Below are 20,341 nucleotides of genomic sequence, written 5' to 3' on the forward strand. Positions count from 1 at the left end.
GTCTCTGCCTCTCTCTCTCTCTCTCTCTCTCTGTGTCTCTCATGAATAAATAAATAAAATATTTAAAAAAAATTCTTTTTAATTTCAAATTCACTTAAAAATGTCCTCAGTGAAGCAGTGCAAATTATGACTTTCATTCAATCTCAGCCGTATCTTTCTAACATTCTGGGTGGTGAAGTGGAAAGTAGCATAAAGCATTTCTACACATTTCTTGTGTGATTTTTTTTTTTTAGTGGAACTAAGCATTAAATGCATGAAACCATATTTGAACTTGAAAGAATAATGACAAATTATGGTTATTCAGGCTTGGGTATCTGGCAGATGTTTTCTCAGAAATGAATGAGATAAGCCTGTTGTTTCAAGTAAAAATAACTGATACTTTTGTTGCCAATGAAAAAATTGGAGCTTTCAAGGAAAAATTAAAGTTTTGGAAAACTTGTATCCCCCACTGGAATTTAGGGTTTCCCCATACTTAAAGAGGAAGTACCATACTTACTTTTTGATAAAATCAAATGATATTAACAAATGTGTTTTTTAAATATTAAATAATAAAATGTGTCAATATTTGGAAAATCTGCATTACTCATTTTCCAGATTACCAGTGCATGATACTATCCATTCAAAGTTCAAGACGTACAAAGGGTTTAGTATAGCAGAGTACAAAAGTTCATTGGTATGGTTTCAGATTTCACATTGTGACTAATCTTCTAGAAACCACTCCTAACTGAATTTTGATGTAGTACTAAGCAGGAATAGCCACATTATTCGAAAAAGCCACTGAAATATTTGTTCTGTTTCCAATTACATACCTGGACAAGGCCAGATTTTAAAGTTTACTTCAACCCAAACAGCATATTACAACAAACTGAATGTAGAAACAAATATGAGTATCTTAGCGCTCTTCTATTTAGTTAGACATTAAGGAGATTTGCAAGAAATAGAAGAGAATGCTACTCTTCCCATTAAATTTTTTTTGGAAAATAGTTATTTTTCATAAAATTATTTATATTAGCATGTTCATTATGGTTGCTTAAAAATGAGTAAGAAATAACTACTTAAAATATTTCTCAGTTTTAATTTCCTTTTTTTAAAATATTTTATTTATTTATTTGAGAAAGAGAGTGACAGAGCACAAACAGGGAGAGCTGCAGGCAGAGGGAGAAGAAGCAGACATTTCACTGAGCAGGGAGCCAGATGCGGGGCTCAATCCCAGGACCCTGGGATCATAACCTGAGCCAAAGGTAGATTCTTAGTTGACTGAGCCAGCCAGGCATTCCCCAGTTTTAATTTTTAATATGATAATTATAGATATAACTCACATAGACAAAACCTCTTTCGGGCTTTGGTAACTTTTAAGACTGTAAAATGGTCCTGAGAACAAAAAAGTATGAGAACTCCTGGAGTATTATTTAGAAATCTAGAGGTAAATAGACAGGAAACTGCAGAAAGTTGAAATTGGTCTGTTCTTTAATGTTATTTGACTTTGTAAGCACTGTACTTGTATTAATTTGATAAAGTAAATACAAATAACTATTTCAAAACAAATAAACAAATACCTTCTCTTATATAAACATTATAAGGTTATGTTATTTCTTTAGTTAATGTTTTTCTTCCTTACCAAAACGAGAGTGGAAACATCTAGAGCAATTGGACACCCAGAAGGCGATAAGTGGAATGATTCAAATGCCCAAACTCTCTGTCAGAATCGTTTTTGTCCTACTCAGATGGCAGGAGATCTTCAGCCAGTCCCAAAGAATAATCAGTAACCGTCACTCTGACTTTAACACCATGACCCACTCAGAAATAATGCACTGGTCAGGCTGTCTTCTAAAAAAGTATTAAAATTTATCCAGCTACCCAGAAGACTATCCTCAAGGATAAGAAGGGAAACACACTCTCTTCAAACATCTATCCATGTTAGGGAATGCTTTCACAGAATGCCCTACCCAAGGTACGTGTTTTAGAACGCCAAAGCCTCATGACACAGAATAAACAGTGGTGCCAGACGTGATTCATGGCTCAGCAGAAATGAGTCAGTGATCTGGGAAAATAAGGCAGATCCAAATGAAAAAGAAGGACCCAGCTTTCATGCACTCAGGACAGCTTGCCAGATCTGCTCATTTGGTTAGCTACCAAGCCTGGGACTGAAGAAGCTGAAGAAACACATTTTTCAGATATAACTGAATTTTTGGTTACTGCTGTTAGGTTACTATTTTATCAAAAATATGACCTGGATAAATGTTATGACTCATTGCTTTAGCACATTAACAACTTCTAAATGTAATTTGGATGTGTTATTCTGACTCACCAGCAATAATGCTCATTAAAAGGATGATTACTCAGAGCATTTCTTTAGCCCTACCCCAGCCTTTCCAATGTCCCTATCCTACCTCTTATTATTCATTATTCCCTCTCCATGTTTGTTTCCTTTGCTATCCTAGGTATCCCTTACAATTATACAGTGGTTTGTAGGTTTAATTGTTTAATATTTCTCTCCCTTATTGAACAGTAAACACCACAGGGCGGAGGTAATCATGTTTGTTTTGTTTATCACTTGTTTATTTGATTCCTGGCATAGTGGATGGCACATCAGAGCTGCTCTAAAAAAATGTTTGCTGTATAGATGTTAAATGAGTGAATTCAAATTAGGATTATTATAGCATCAAGCCTGTTTTGTTTTCACTTTCCAAGAAGTTTGGGGGTAAAAAAGAACTTTCCTTGAATTGCGTTTAGCCAGCTTTGTCTAAGAATGCTGATCTCCTATGTGAAGGGTGTAGGGCCTAAAAGAGACAAAGGTAGTATTTTTACTTCATGACATCCTCAGCTTTCTCCATGTAGTAAAGTGACTCTTCCCCAGGCAGAGTGCACTGGACTCTGGATTATATGGAACAATAAGATAATAGTAGACATTTTTTAATAAAACTCAAACTTATGTTGGCTTTTGCAACACAATTTGGTGTTTTGTACATCCTGTTTGCTACTGAGTTAACAAACTCAAGTGTTCATGACCAGGATGTATTTCGATCACGGGGCTGTGGGAGTACAAGAGGGAGGATATGCCTATGTTTGAAATTTTTTTAAAATTTACTGAGTTCTTCCAGATGGAAACTTATTGGTAACTTAAGAAAAACATAAGTAAGCACTTGGTAAATATCAAGATATCAAGACCTAGCCAATTTTAATAATAAAAGTGAGAATTAATAAAGTGAAAATGAAAATGATCCCTAAGATAATTTTTAAAGGAGTAGATTACTTTGGGTAGGGCTGACTGGAAACTTTTTATTGTCTCCTTCTGGAATTCTTACCTTTGCTTTTTCTGATAGTACTTGTTACTAAATTACTACATAATTTTACTTTTTTATTAAATTTACTGTGTATCATCTATTTCCTTCATCACAACTAAAATAGAATATGACAGGAAACTTTGATTTTATCTACTAATGAATTTCAAGTGCCTGGAATAGTTCCTGTTGCACAGTGAGTGCTGAATGAATAAACAAATGAACATACTAAATTTTTTAGTTTTGTTGATGAAACGTACTCAAATCTTTGCAATATTGTATATTTTAAAGTATAATTTTTTTCTTTTCTTCTGTTTACTATGTTAATCTTTCTTTCAGAATAAATTTTTCTATTCATTCAATTTGGAACCACTTTGATGGTGTTGATTTTGTTTATCCCAAGAATTCAAATTTGCCTTAACATTATAAAATAAATATTCTTTACCATATCAAGGAATAAAGGGAAAATCGTATAATGATTTCAATAGATGCAGAAAAATGTTTTATAAAATTCCACATCCACTCAGGATTTTAAAAAAATCTTACTCTTCCTAAAAGAAACCTACAACAAAATCTTATGTCAGGGTGAAAAATGGAAAGTATTGCCTTTAAGATAAACAAGACTAGAATACCTAGTGTCATTATTTCTTTTCAACATTGTACTGGAGGGCTTAGCCAGTTCAATAAGCCAAGAAAATGAAATACAAGATACAGGACCAGAAAGGAAGAATGCTGCTCCCAAATTATAGAAAAATCTCTGGAATGTAGCAAGGTTGTTGGTTAGAAAAGCCAATATACAACAGTTAATTGCATTTCTCTATATAACAAACATGGAAGCAATTTTTTAAAAAAGCTATCATGTATATAGTATGAAAATAAGTTACTTATGGATAAATCTAGCTAAAGATTTGTAAGACTCAGAAAAAATTATTGAGGCTTATTACTTAGGTAATCTAAATAGATGGGGAAATATAGTATGATCCTGAATATGAAACATCAATATATTATTTTAGGTTTTTTTTAAAAAAAGATTTTATATATTTATTCATGAGAGACAGAGAGAGGCAGAGACACAGGCAGGCTCCACGCAGGGAACCTGACGTGGGACTCCATCCGGGGCGGGACTCACCCAGGGCGGGACTCGATCCAGGGTATCCAGGATCACACCCTGGGCTGAAGGCGGCGCTAAACCCCTGAGCTACCCGGTCTGCCCTATTTTAGTTTTTAAAAAGATCTATTTATTTATTTTGAGAGAGAGAGAGAGAGAGAGAGAGAATGAGAGGGCAAAGAGGCAAAGGGAGAGGTAAAGAGAGAATCTCAGGGCAACTCCCTAGCGAGTGCAGAGCCCAACGTGAGGCTGGATCTCACAACTCTGAGATCATGACCTGAACTGAAATCAAGAGTCAGAAGCATAACCGACAGAGCCACCCAGGGGACCCAAAGCCTCAATATTTTAAAGATGTCAAATTCTCCCTAAATTGACCTACAGATTTAGTGCAGTCCCCCAAATCTTAATAAATTAAAAAAATTCTTATGGCATTTGACAAGATGGTTCTAAAATGCATATTGTAGAGGAAAACACCAAGAAGAACTAAAAATCCTTAAAAGGAAAAATCTAGAAATATGAATTATGAAAACTCTATTGCAATGAAATAAATAAAGGACAGGAAAGGAATAGAAAGCCCAGAGCTAGATCCACATGTTTATGGAATTTTGACTTAGATGGAGCTGACATTATAGGTCAGTGGGAGGAAATACCCTTTACAATAAACTGGAGCTGAAACAATTGGTTATCCATTCAAAAAATAATTGAAATGGATTCTCTGCTTTACACCATACACAAAAATCAACTTTAAATGGATTAAAAACCTAAATGTGAAAGACAAAATTATAAAACTTTTAGAAGACAATATATAAGAATATCTTACTTTGAGGTTAGGAAAAATTTCTTAAGCTGGACACATACTATAAAAACCAAACCATAAAAAAATTAATTTTATGCTAAAGTTAAAAATACCTAATTATTAAAGATACCATAGAGGAGATAAGAAGGCAAATCAAACCAGGAAAGGATATTTTCATAATATATATGTCAATATGTCATATGGTTGATATCTTAGTCACATTTTTAAAAGTCTTACAAATTTCTTTTTTTTTAGTCTTACAAATCAATAAGAAAAAAAACAAATTGATAAAAAAGTGAGTGAAAGATGTAAAGAAGCCCTTTACAGAAGTGAACCCTGAATGGTCAATAAACATATTTTTTAAAATTGTCTACTTCATCAATAACTATAGAAATGAAAATTAAAATCACAACAAGATATCACTTCATATCTATCCAATTGGCAAACATTTAGAAGTCTGATAATAATAATATCCTTATTGAGTGATAAAGAACAACCAGAACTCTTATATAATATAGGTGGGAATGCAAATTGAAATAATTCCTTTGGAAAAAATTGGTATTATTATAATGTTGAAGTTGTACAGACTCCATCAGCAATTCCATGTTTGACACACTTAAGTACCAAGAGAATGTATTAGAACATTTATAATAACATTGTTCATATTAGGAAAAAAACTGGAAACAACCCAAATGTATATCGATCATACAATCTTCTAGCTTTACAGTGAAATGCTCTATGGTGATGAAAATGAGTAAATTAGAGTTACATGCAACACCATGGATATAGTTTTTGGAGAAAAAATTCAAGCAGCAGAAGAATATATATATCATGATTCCATGATTCCATGATTTTGGAATTCCATGATTCCAAAATGTTATATAAACATTTTAAAATATGTAAATTTCACTAATATTATTTTTAAGAACTTTTTAAACAGAAACTGTCAAACATATTCAAAGACGCTATATAATGAAACACCATGCACATATCACTTAGTTTCAACAAATCATCAACAAATGGCAAATGTATATCTTTTATATTCTCTACTTTTTCCCACATTGACTTATTTTAATAGAAGTCCAAGATTTTGTGTCATTTCACCTGTAAATACTTCCATACCTAACATTGTTTAGGAACATAAAAATATGTTGTAAAACTATGAAGAAAAACTGTTAAGAAAAACTTAAAGAGGAAACACAGGATTTGAGTTAGTGGTTACTTCTAAGAGGGGAGGAAGGGATAAGATTAGAAACACAGCAGTCTTAAAAATAATGGTAATGTGGGCACACGGATGTTTGTGCTATTATTCTTATCTCATGAACACACACACACACACATACATCTATATATATTCTTCAGTATCTGTTCAAAATAAACTTTAGATAATTCAAGACAATTCAGTTTGGTGATCCTTGTCCACTTTGGGAGTGTATATGAAGTCCAGATACTGATGAAAAGAAGTTGGTAGGTAAGTGGCAGGGACTTCTATAGAAGCCCTTAGAGAAAAAAAAAAAAAAAAAAAAAAGAAGCCCTTAGAGAGCCTGACTTCTAGCCTCTGGAGTTTGTGGGGATACAGAGGCTTATACCCAATTCTTGCCTCAAAACCTTTTAAGGTGAAAGGATGTTTAGTATTGCCCAAGAGGGAAGGACAAGGAGAGAGGGCTTCAATGGTAGCAGTCTAAATTTCCAATGTTTATGTGTTAAAGATAGAGGTTTTCCCATGGGCCAAGTGGACTTCTCAGAAGTGAGCCTGTTGTTCCACCTCAAAATACATCTCAGCTCAAATAATCACTTACTAGGGTGAGGTGACTCCAACAGAAAGAGTGTGAGGAGTGTACTGTTGGAGTGAGAACTGAGAAGCAGGTGCTAAAATGTTACCTGGAGATTTCAACATCTAGGTCAGGGAACTGAGTGTGGGGAAGGTCCCTTCCATAGAGGATGTTTCTGAAGAAATTGCAAAAATTCTCAGCACAGAGGCAGACAGCAGTTTGTTAAAACACAGATGTCTGGGCCTCTCTTTTAGAGATCCTGATTCACTAGCTATAACGTGGAACCTGCAAATTTGCTATCCACTAAGATCCCAGATGATGCTGACCAGGAACCCGCTTTGAGTAGTGTATTCTAGGAGGCTCTCAAAATGTAGCCTCTACCCCCTCTCTGGACTTACTCAAACCGTTTCCTCCTCACTCTATGTTCTGATAACATCAGTTCCTTCAATTCCTTAAAGTCAACAATGGTCTTGCAGCCTTAAGAGCTTCCAATTTGCTGCTCCCTCACCATACAACACTTTCCGCATGCCCAACTTTGCTGGGCTAACTCCTAGAGATCTTTCATTTCTCAGCTTAAATACCGTCTTTTAAGGAAACCTTCCTCAGCCTATCTATAGGGTTTGGTGCTTTCATTATCTGCACCCTCCTTTATCCCATTTATCACAATTGTAATTATGCAATAATTTGGGGAATTTTTGTTTATTGTCTGCATTCCTTACTAGACCCTAAGCTCCATGATGGCAGGGAGTTTTTCTGGTTTTCTGTTTTAATCTTACTGCCTATAACAATACATGGCACATAGTAGGCCCTCCTATTGATTGGATAAATGAATGAATGAAGGCATCTAGATTTTCCCAAAAGGTAGATGAAAAATGCCCTAAATAATGTAATATTTCAAAATATTTGTATAATATTTGACACCATATATCATCTATAACTATTTATAATAATATTTTTATAATTCCTCTGTATCATTTAAAATACCCTTTGTCGGGGTAGCCCGACAGTGGTTTAGCGCCGCCTTCAGCCCAGGGTGGGATCCTGGAGACCTGGGATCAAGTCCCATGTCAGGCCCCCTGGATGGAGCCGGCTTCTCCCTCTGCCTATGCCTCTGTGCCTATCTCTCTATGTCTCTCATGAGTAAACAAATAAAATCTATAAAAATAAATAACTAAATAAACAAACAAAAAAATAAAATACCCTTTGTCTTTGTAACTAATTTATTTCCTGAGCACATCACTTGCAGGCCAATGTCTAGAAGTAACAATAGCAAAACGAAATAGCCAAAGCTGGCATTGATGTCTATAAAGGGTAAATTTGTGCTGCTTCAGAAGGTTGTGTATAAGCAAACATACTTAGTGTGACCCAGCTGTACATTCCTAGGAAAAGAATTTGAAGTCACGATACAAAAAGGGATCATGGCCATTTGCTGTGAATTCCTGCATACTCTTTCATGTGTGGGTGATGCATGAATGTAATTCATTTCCTAAGGCAACTCTTTCAATGAAGCTATGTCCAAAATTAACAAGCTTTTTAAAAATGCTACCTTCGGTGATATAGGATCTCGCCTCTACAAAACAAAACAATTTCTGCCCAATTGACTTGGGAATCAACAAATATACCAAAAACGATTTCTCAGTTTGCTAAAACTGAGTCACAAAACATGGATAAAATATTGATTACACAGACAGGCACACAGATACAAGGTCAGTCTTTAGTTGCTGGGTATGCTTATTAGATTTTCTCTCTTTTTTTTTTTTAAGATTTTATGTATTTATTTGTGAGAGAGAGAGAGAGGGGGGCAGAGACACAGGCAGAAGGAGAAGCAGGCGCCATGCAGGGAGCCCGGCGCGGGACTCGATCTTGAACTCCAGGATCACTCCCCGGGCTGAAGGCGGCGCTAAACCGCTGAGCCACCCGGGCTGCCCTGCTTATTACATTTTCTTGCAAAAATAGTCAAAAGGATATTTCTCTTATTGACTGTCGCATTCCTACATGGAAAACCAAAATGTCTCATTATTATTTTAATGCATTTTTAAGGTAGTCTCTGGATCGAATCTGTGTTCCTAGCTTCTATGGGGATGTCTAAGTGTTACAGGTTTCTTCCACCCCAATGTTCTTCAGTCTCAAAAGCTCTAATTTTATCCTTAAAAAATATGTGTGTGTGTTTGGGCTGGGGGTGGGGATAACATGTAACAGATTGGTTGCTGGAAGATGGGAGGAGGAGTTACTGCTAAAAGAAGATTGGAAAACACTACTCCAGTTTGGCACTAGTAGAAATTAGTTCCAAGTGTTACCTGTTTATATATAGTCCCTTTGTAATTAGAGAGATATTGTGTCCAGATTTCCCAGTGTCCAGGTCATTCCTTGGAATGTCTCCAGTTCCACTACCCTCTCTTTTGACCTTCAGTCCTGTATGTCCAACTGCCTATTGAATATCATCTTTTGGTCTTCTCAGACTCAAAGCATCACCCTCCACCGTAAATTAGCCACTTCTCCCATTTTCTTAGTCCTTACCAGTGACCCCAATATTCTCTCAGGTACCTGACTTCGAACACGTGGAGTCACCTTTTTTCACTCATCCCTCCTATCTGATAGTCCGTGATCAAGTTCGGCTTGATTTCTTTTCTTCTAAATCTTGCTCGCTCCCATCTTTTCTCTGCTTTCCCACTGCTTCCCGTTCAAATCAATTGGAGCATCTGACACCTGGGATTATCTTCTGCAGCTTCCTAAATAGCCTACTAGCTCCATTCTTTTCAGGTCTAATGCATCCTTTTAGACTACTTAAGTGCTCCCTTTCATCTTGGTACTTCCCTAGACACAACCTTATAAATGGTTTCCAGGTGGTTTTGCAACCAAGTCTGAACCATTCTGCTTTGCTTTCAAGGCTCTACAAAATCATCTAGCTCTACTGTCTTTTCAGGTTAGGTCAGTCTCCTCCGCCATATAAAAACATGACTCTTCCAGCATCTGCGCCTTTATATAAACATGCTAAGTTGACCTGGCCTAAAGTTAGGGACCCATCCCTCTGCCTACTTCTTCAATCTTTACTCACCTATTACCTATGTTCTTCACATAGCCAAGTACTCACAGTTCCTTGAAAACACTTGTCTTTAGACCTTTGCACTTGCTTCCTACTCCACCCTTAGTCTCCTCAAACTAAAGGCACCTCCTGTGGGAATGCTTTCTTTATCCTGCCCTCTGGGCAAGATAATCACATCTTCCTTTGAGCTGCTGTTGTGTTCTATATATACTTCTATTACAGCCCTTATCATACAATATTGCAATGTTTTGATTACATGCCTGCCTGATTGCTCTTTTAGATTGTGAGGTACCCTCTCAGAATAGTTTTAGACTTGGTTTCAAAACAAGGTCCCTGACCTCTAATAGCTCACAGTTGTTTTGTACTCCCAATGAGTCATTTTAGTAATTTAATAGGTATTTGTTGAATGAATAAATGCATGAATAAATGAGTAGATTTCTTTTTAAATCCTCTCACTCCTTCACCCCCTACATGTTTGAAGCCTTCTTTGATCTTTTTAGTCCTGCAACCCTTCTCTGAAGCCCAATAGTTCTTATGGTTTTGTACTATAGAAATTTGGATGATTTCTTTAATTGAATTATAAGCTCCTTGAGGGTGGGGACCCATCTTATATTGTCTCTGTCATTGCAATAGTCACAGTGCAGAGCACATAGTAAAAGCTAAATATGTATTTGCTGTCCAGTTAATTAGAGTTATGTAAACTCTGGGCTTAGGAAAATAATCACAGCTAATCACCTGGAAAATTCTAAACTTTTCACAATATGATTGCAATCACAAAATTAAGTACTAATTCATTCAGAAATACTTAGGAATTTTCTGGCACCAAACCAGTGGTTGGGATACAGGCATGAATTCTACTAGTAAGGAAATTCTTTCAGGTAAAATTAGTATTGCTACATAGAGCTGTGTACATCTTTTTTCACTTTTATATCTGTAAATTTGTAGTTGGTTGATTAAGTAGTTTTCGAGTGACCACCAGATTACTTTGTTTTTGGGGGGAATAGATATCTTACAATTCTTCCTGGCTGATTTTTCTCATAGGAACACTGAATTCTTTTTTTGTATCTGAGATTGTCACAGTCCAGAAATGGGGAGAATCAGTCTTGAATGATCTGGTCTAGTTTTTGTGGATTTTTTGGTCCATTCTATGTTCAGGATTAGTGGGTTGGACAGGACTAAACTAAGGAAGCCGTGTGTGTACTAGAACTTGAGTGCTCACCAGCTTACTTAGACTGACCAGATGTCACTGGTTCCTATTATGGTGCTGTGAAGTCTCAGCAGCATTACCAACCAGACTTCTAGAGAATGTCATCAGGTATGCTTAGAATAGAAGGGTAGGCACTGCCCTGTGTCATACAATTTCAGCCCTTTGTCATGTCTTAGGCCAAATGACTCACTCCTGATTTAAATCTAAATTAAGTTTCTTGTTTTCCTGTTTCTTTATGCATTAGTTTACTAAACATTTCTTAGTGACTACTATGGGCTAGAAAGATACAAAGCAGATACAAAGGTGCTCAAGTTGCAAAGGAAAACCCTTGCCCTCAAGGAGCTCATTTGGGTAACTAGATAGTAGTATATATACCATTGTAGAAACACTATTTAATAGTGCATTATGTTGCCTTTGAAAAGCAAAATTCAACATATAAATAGGCTTTGGACTAGAATCTCTTGAATCAATATGCAAATATAAATAAAACCATTATTATTAATACTATTACTGTCCCATGATATAAATACTGTGTAAGAAAAAGACAAAGCTCTGTTTACACCTTGAGTAAATGTTTGATAGTAATGAAGTCATATTCTACTAGTAAAAATGGTTGGGAAGGCAAAGTGACTGTAACAGGACTCTAAATACCAGTAATTCTCTACAAAAGCAACACATTAAAGCACTTTATTCACATATTCTTACACTGTAATATTAGAGTTCGCAAAGGTCACCCTGGGGCTGAGGCCAGATCCAGGTTTGTTGGGCCTGGTGCTCATAAATGTGGAAGGGCCCCTTTAAAAAATGAAATAAAATTAGATCACAAAATTTGGCATAGTTTATGTAAATGAGGAGCCCTGAAGCTTAAGCTTCATTTGCTTCAAAGAAAAGCTAACTGGTAAGCACTTAAAAGATTAATATTCTCTCTACTTATTAGTCATTGTTAGGCAAAGACTTGAGCATTATGGAGAATAGTATTCATTAAGCTGTTATCACTAAGCTCATAATACATACAACGCATGTAAAATGAATCTCTAAACTGATCTTACCTAACTACAACCTTATTCTATCTTTTTTCTATTAGTCTTTATTCTATCATTTGGCTTTCTTTAAAACTGAAAAAATATCACAGGTATTCATTGAGTCTAAATCCTAAATACTTTCTTTTTTTTAAGCTTCAGGCTGTAGACCTGCACTGTCCAATACCACAGTCACTGGCCACATCTGGTATTGGGTACCTGAAATGTGACTGGTGCAACCAAGGATCTGAATTTTGAATTATATTTAATTTTAATTAACTTAAATTTTAAAACTGATAATTCCACTGTTAGGAAATTTTGAAAGGAACAACTCGAGTATGTCAAGCTATTTTTTCAAGTGTAAATGTTATGGAATCTAAATGCAGATTAAGTATTTCCTAGGAAAATTTAAGCAGCCAAATTGAGATGTGTTGTTATAACTGTAGAAGTCACAACAGATATCTACTAATAATTTCCATGTTGATTACCTGTTGAAATGATAATATCATAATATATTGATAATATGATACATATTTATAAAGTCAATTTTACCCAGTTCTTTTTACTTTTTAAAAATATGGCTACTCAAAAAATTTTAATTGCATAATATGGCTACTATTATATTCCTATTGGAGAGTGCTATGTTAGACTCGGACTTTTCCTCCAAAAGGAGTATATAATTTTTGAAACCACATGCTTAAAAGATAAACTTAGGAGGATCAGGGTAGATGGAAAGCAATCACCAAACATTGCTAATGGGACATTTTTACCTTACTTGAGGAGGTGGGATTCCTACCACTATGCAATCCAACTGTACTCTGGTTCCTTCTGGAACTTCTCTGCTCCGTAACTTTTGAGTGAACCGAGGAGGTTGCCCCAGAGGTTCTTCGTAGTACAAAGATGAAGGGGAAGACCCGGGGGTGGTGTCTCCACCAGCTGCCTCGCTGGCAGCCAGCTCAGCTTCGCGCCTCTTAGCTTCCTGTCTTTCAAGGGCGTGATTCACTTCATTATCCCTAGTATCTGCAGGGATAGGGATAGGAACAGAAGATCTTTCTCTTCTTTCTGAGATATCTGACAAACTGGAGCTATTTTCCTGCATAAGTTTGTTTTGAGATTCCAGTTTACTCTTGTGGTTTTTGCAGGCACGAGGTCTAATCCTTTTGGAGCTATGGGCTTTGAAAAGGGAGGACAGCTCTTCAATGAAATCAGCAGCCTTATTTAAGAATACTTTTTTGGACTGGGTTTCCGAACTATACTGTGGCCTTTTTGCCTCCTGGGGGCTCTCCTTAGAGCTGGTAGGATCTCGAGAGTTATCCTGACAGAAGTTGGGGTCAAAACTTGATTTAGGTGAGTGTTTCATTTGATCAGATGAAAGACGTTTTCTAGCTTGAGCTTCATCTGCTTTCTCCAAAGGATCGTGATTGATGGCCAATCTTGCCAGATTGACACTTTCATCTAATTCTTCTTGGCTCAGGAAAGCTGAAAGATCTGGAAGGTCATCTTGGCCTCCTCCTCCCTCAGCAGCTCCAGAAGGATTGACAAAGTGGAAAGGGTTGGAGGAAGGTTCTGCTCGACTCCTCTCATTGTTTCCCCGATGCCTAGTTTCTGCTAAATAGCTCTCTCTTAGAAGCTGAGATATGGAAGTAGAAGCTTCTATGCTGTCGTCTTGCATACTGTCACAAAATAAAAATAATAACAAAAGTTGGGTCATTTCTAAAGAATAACAAGTCTATAAGCATGATGGATTCTTAGGAACTCAAATTTTGAACTTAAAAAATTGCCTAATTTTGATACTTTTACAAAATTTACATTAAAGACTTAAAGATTAACCCCAAATTATAAAATAAAGAGGAACTGAATGAGATTGCCCTAAACTATAAAATAAAAACATGGATGATAACCATTCTATTAAGTTCTTAATACAAGTTCAACAGTGAAAGCTATAATGTAACTATAGTGATATTAAATGAAATTTCTAAGCATAATTTTGATAATATCTGTAAAGGCCTTTTAGTTATGAAAACCTTTCATACACAGAGATTTGCTGTTTGTACTCTCCTCTTCATCTTGAATGCAATAGTATAATAGAAATTAAAAAATAATGACAACAGCAATTTTTCATTTCATTCCTAAAAGCCCTGCATAAACTGACTTTATCTCTTATTGTTTCAAGACTTTTTCATTCCGTTTTACCCACACTGGTTTCTCATTATTTCTGAAATATATTTCTTTAATTTTATTTATTTATTCATGAGAGACAGAGAGAGAGAGAGAGAGAGAGAGAGAGAGAATGCGAGAGAGAGGCAGAGGGAGAAGCAGGCTCCAAGCAGGGAGCTCGACGTGGGACTCTATCCGGGGCGGGACTTGATCCCAGGTCTCCAGGATCACCCCTGGGCTGAAGGTGGCGCCAAACCGCTGAGGCACCCGGGCTGCCCTTTCTGAAATATTCTAAAGTCACATCTGAAATGCCTCAGAACATTTGCACTTGTCATTGCCTGTGTCTGGAGCGCTTTTTCTACAACGCTGTGTGACTTACTTCTCATCTTCCTTCAATTATCTAGCCATCTATTCTCTCCGTGGTGGTTCCTTTTTTAGGGCCCAACATAAGAAGGCAATCTCCTTTCAGCCTATCCTTTTTACTCAGTTTAGTTTTCTCAGTACCACTTATGTCCATGAGAAATATCGGGGGTGTGCATTTTGAGAAGCTTGTGATTTCACTCCCATTAGAATATAACTTCCACCAATGCAAGGACTTTGATCCCAACAAATAATTGTTAAACTAATGACTAAATTCTTTGAAACAGAAGAAAAAGATACTGACAACATAATCTTAGTTACTGAAAACATCAGTTTAATCCAGTCCATGAAAATAAGTAATGCTTTTGTTTTTTGACTAGAGACAAGTTGTTTAAATTCAGTGTTGTTTGTAAGTTCAATCTGTTCTTGAAAAGTATAGTGATTTAGCCTTTTCAAATCAGGTATAATTAATTTAATTTCTACAAATATATGAGTTAGAGCCTAGATTTTAAAAACTCTCTTATGTTAACATTGGTGAAGAGGGGACATAGGAGATAGGGAAATGAGGCTCAAGAAAGGACATCCTATACTATAATTCACTGTGTACCTTTCCTGACTTTAGAGTGTTAATTGTACCAAGATATTACTGATTCAAAAAATAAATGATTTTTAAAACATTAAGAAATACTACAGTAACTTTAGTTCAAAGCCCCTGGACTTGAGAGTTTCGTAATACAAAGCAATTTTATATTATTAACATTTTATCATTTATTTAATCACAAATTTATTAGAGGGATGGCAAACTTGTGACCTGTAGGCTGTTAATTTCTGTCTTTTCTTAAAAGACATAGCTAACAGTGTACAGTGTTCTTCCCATGGATCTTGACTTTCTTAACATTACTCCTTCAGTAACCACCAATCAATCAGAGATGGTAATAGAGATGAAGACCATTTGTCATTCTTGGCTACTATGTGCTAAGCCTTGTGCTGGAAAGATGGAGAAGAAAGTAATCTAAATATTTTTAAGCTTTATGATTCTATGACAAACCTTTGTTTCAGTTCGTTCCTTTCCTTTCGCTTATATGACAGCCTCACTTACATTATATAGAAAGCTTCCTAGGAACTTCTCAAATTTTTAGAGAGCTACCCAAAACTAACCTCTAAATTGGCAATATAAGCAGTCACCTTGAGAGAGCAATTAGAAATGGCTAAAAGGATCATGTACAGCCAAATATTATCCCATATGCTAGTTACAGCCTGAAATTGCCACTACTGGAGTCATTTGTTTGGGTGAAATCTATTGTGTCTTAAAGATAAATTAAAAATGCTAAGGTGTTGGATGAGTACAAAGATTTATTTACAAAGATATTCATCACAAAGATGATAGTACTAAAAAATTAGAACTACATTCAATAAGAAATTAGTTAATTAAATTATAATATACTAAATAAAGCTATCTGGTTATTTTAAACTTGGTAGGACTATAAATGATATACAAAATAGTATATGAAAGTGTAATTGATATATCAATTGAAAATTTGTCTCATTGTGCATTTACTATGTAGGAGAAGAGTTGGAAGATATGTATAAGGTGCAAATTGCTATTTTAAAATGCAATTAATAGAGCAGCCCCGGTGGCTCAGCGGTGTAGCGCCACCAGTCCTTGGTGTGGTCCTGGAGACCCAGGATCAAGTTCCACATCAGGTTCCCTACATGGAGCCTGCTTCTCCCTCTGCCTGTGTCTCTGCCCCTCTCTCTGTGTCTCTCATGAATAAATAAATAAAACCTTTAAAAAAATCATAAGGAAGAGAAAATGCATTACAGCACTGTACTGTATTTTTAAAAAATCTAAAACAATCCATGTATAAGTGGACCCACACACTGTTCAAACCTATGTTGTTCAAGGGCCAACTGTATTTAAATGTAAAGGGGAAAATTAAATAGTTTATAAATCAGTATCATTCTCTATTAGTTGAACATTACTGTATATTGTATTTTAATGTAACTTCATCTCTAATTTTGTATTCTAATATGGCTTTTATCTCACAGCAACATGGAATGAGAATTGACCTTGGAATCAGGTTGGTTTTCAAATTCTGGTTTCATGAACACTTAGCAGTCAAGTGACTTTGAGGAAATTATTTACTTCTCTGAGCTTTGGATTCCTCATCTGTAAAACATGGATAATATCTAATTTCTAGGGGACTGAGGATTAATAACATCATGAATGCAAAGTCCATAAAACAGGGCCGGCCCCTGTCAATGGACACTCAAATGATGTTAGTGAAAAACAATATTTAAGCAAAGGTGATGTTAATGTTGAAAAACTTTTAAGAACTTTATATTTATGGTGGAAATAAGAAAGAAAATACTTATAAAAAGTAATCACTGCTCTCTGTTACCAATCTTTTTCTTTTTTAAAGAAAAGAGGCCAATTGAGGTGTAAATGTATACCTATACCTGTTCTGAAGCCAATTGAGGTGTAAATGTGTACCTGATCATAAGAAATTATTATGATAATACTTTCAAGTATTCAAAATAAAGAATTGCTTTAAGGTTTTAATTTAATTAATGTTAAATTAATTCATTTAATGTTCTTTAATGTAGTGTATTTATTATCTAAAATTTGGGAGTTAGATAGATGTGGTTCAGAACCCAGTTCTGACACTTTCTGACTCAATAAATTCAACAAAGTCACTTAACCTCTGTAAGGCTCAGCTTACGTGTCTACAAGAGAGGAATAATAACACTAGCCATCTCATAGGTTGAAGTGATGATTAAATGCTCTTGGCATTTAGTAAATGCTCAATAAATAATAGTTACTATTATTATTATTATATAACAATTATAGTGACATACTATAAAAAATGGAAGTAGAACTAGTAAAGTGGTTGAAGAGCAACTGAACTCTAGATTTGTAGTTCATTCAGCACCATCTATCTTCTATTGAAATACATGTAGTCTCATGAATGAACTGTGCTGCCTGCAGGTCTTTCTATGTATTTTCTTTACTTAGGCTGCTCCCTGTCCCCACCTCCCTTCCCTATCTTACTGGGCCAAGTTCTACATGGTCTTCTGTTCTTAGCTGAGACATCACTGTGGAATTTCTTCTTTGTTCTGGGTTGGGTACCTCTGCAGTGTGCTCCCCAAACAAAGCACTTATCACAATATATTAAATTTGCCTATTTACTTTTCTGTATCCCTCACTTTGTTTTTGTATACCATCATCTCTGTGCACATATAACACATAGAAAGTGATCAATAAATATCTATTGAATTCTTTTGTTCATTAGAATTTCCTGCTAAACCTATTGTTGCTTATCTTTTATTTTAATCGCAGGATAAAGTAAGACAGATAAACAGAAATCATATTTACAAAGAAAATTTACAGACATAAAGAAAAATATAAGCTGGTAAAAGCAGTAATAACTTCAAGGTGACTTCCAAAAGAAAATTTATTTTTGGAATTATTCCTTCTTTTTATACCAGAAGTATCAAAGAACATATGGAACATATGTATCAAAGAACATAATCAGAAACCTGGATCTGAATCCTAACTCCAACACTAATTAACTGTGTTATCTTGAGCAATTCATTTAAGGCATTTGAATCTCAATTATTCTCATCCTTCAAATGGGATAACAATTTTGTTTCAGATGGTTCTCAGATGAAAACGTATATATAAATTGTTAAGCTGATAAATATTACTTACAATAGGAAATAAGAAAATGTAACATTTTCCCTTTCAAGGATTAATGTAAAAACTATCTGTTTACAAAAAAAAATTATACTTTTAAAAAGCCCAAATGCTGTTATGGATAATATAGCTTTCATTTATTCATTCGATAAATATCTACTGAGCATCTACTATGTACCAGGCACCATTCTAGGTGCTATGGATTCAGCAGTAAACAAATGACAAAGTCCCTACCCTCATGGAGTTGGACATTCTAGTGGAGAAGACAAATGTTTAGAAGAAAAATAAGTAAAGCAAGGGAATAGAGAATGAAGGGGGAGAGAGGAAGGTATGCTATTTTAGCTAAGAAGATCAGGCATAGCTTCTAATGTAGTGGAGAAGTTAGCTATGTAACCATGTTGGGGAGAGAAGAATGTTTCTGAGAAGTGTCAAGGTGAAGAGAAGTAAATGTTTGCTGTGTTTAAGCCAAGCCCAGTGTGCCAAGAGGTGAATGAAAAAAAAAAAAGAGTAGAAGAAAAAGGAGTCACAAAAGTACAAAGATCATGTGAGGCCTTGCAGACCTTGGGAAGGACTTTGAATCTTATTACATATGTAAATGGGAAAGTATTTTATAGTTCTGAGAACCAGATGACATAGATTTGAAAACATTTAATTGTGGCTGCTATGCAAGGAATCAAGTTGAAGGGAGCAAGTGTGAGACAAGCAGATCAGCTAGGAGACTATTGCAATATGCTATGCAAGAGATGATGGTGGCTTGGATCAGTGAACGGTACCAGTGACATGGTGAGAAATGATCAGATTGGAGGTATTTTTTTTTAAAAAGTAGAGCCAGTATATATTATTAATGGACTGAAACATATGAGAAAAAGAGCAAAGCCAATGGTGACTCCATTATTTAGGGCCCAAGCAACTAGGTGAGTGGTGGAATTATTTACTTGGACAAGCAGGTTTCAGGAAAGGAAATTAAGAATTCTCTTGGACGTTTCATCTGAGGTGTTCAGAGTGACATTGGACTTTGTTTCCTTTTTTCAGCTTCTTACAAAACTGAAACAGATTTAATGCCACTTTCAAAAAATAAGAATGAGTAATTGTTCTTGAAAACAAATCATGGTGAAGGTGAAATTGTCCTAGGTTGGAAATGAAACAGTTAATGTGGCATCAATAATCAAGACAGACTTTAGTAAATCATATAAACTAATTTGGCGACTTAGGTTTATTGAATGTTCTTTACTTTACTTTGCTGAATAGCTCTATTTTCTCCCCTAAGATTTCTCCTGAAGAGAGGATCTGCCCTGAGAACTTGCTGAAAATTAAGGGTCTGGTTCATAATAACAAAACTTGATGTTGATACCTTTGGGCATATTTTTCAACTCATGTTAACTGAGCACTACTCTTTTGTAGGCTCTAAGAAAACCTTGCTGGAAATATCATGTGGTGATACATTCATCTTTGGGTTATAATATGAATATTTAAACTGGGGTATTGACCAGAGAATTGGCAAAACCTAATATGAAGTAATTTGGACTCAAACATAAATACTGAAGTTTTCTGGCTATGAAGTATCATTAGATATTTAAATGAAAAAACAAATCTGGTTTTACATAAGTGTAAAAATAGCTTAATATTTAATACTTATTCATCTAAAGAGCTGGAATAGTACAAGATAAGACATCTTTAAGCAATTCATCTCTAAACTGAGGAGGACCACAACTGCCCCACTTACTTCATAGGTTAGTTTGTGAAAGCACTTTAAAAAAATGTAGAACATTATGCAATTTAAAGTAATAATTTTCTGCTGGTGTGTAATTATTATAACCAGAATTTTCTTTAGGGGAAGAATCACCAAAATTAAGTTTTACTTCCTCTCTTTAATGCTGGTATTGACCTATTTGTCTTGCCTT

The 20,341-nt window shown here is 35.3% G+C and overlaps 1 protein-coding gene across 5 annotated transcripts in view; it reads right to left on the reverse strand.

Annotated features, from left to right (window-relative positions):
* The window catches only part of MYPN (myopalladin), a 100,274-nt gene that overhangs the window by 59,061 nt on the left and 20,872 nt on the right, over window positions 1-20,341 (reverse strand). For all 5 annotated transcript variants that reach the window (XM_055325374.1, XM_055325377.1, XM_055325378.1 and 2 more), the window contains one exon: window positions 12,997-13,899. In XM_055325374.1, coding sequence (XP_055181349.1) covers window positions 12,997-13,898 — 902 coding nt within the window. In that variant the 5' untranslated portion in view covers window position 13,899. The remainder of the gene's footprint in view (window positions 1-12,996; window positions 13,900-20,341) is intronic.

The sequence above is a fragment of the Nyctereutes procyonoides genome, unplaced genomic scaffold (assembly GCF_905146905.1).
Source record: "Nyctereutes procyonoides isolate TBG_1078 unplaced genomic scaffold, NYPRO_anot_genome, whole genome shotgun sequence".
NCBI classification, from domain to species: Eukaryota; Metazoa; Chordata; class Mammalia; order Carnivora; family Canidae; genus Nyctereutes; species Nyctereutes procyonoides.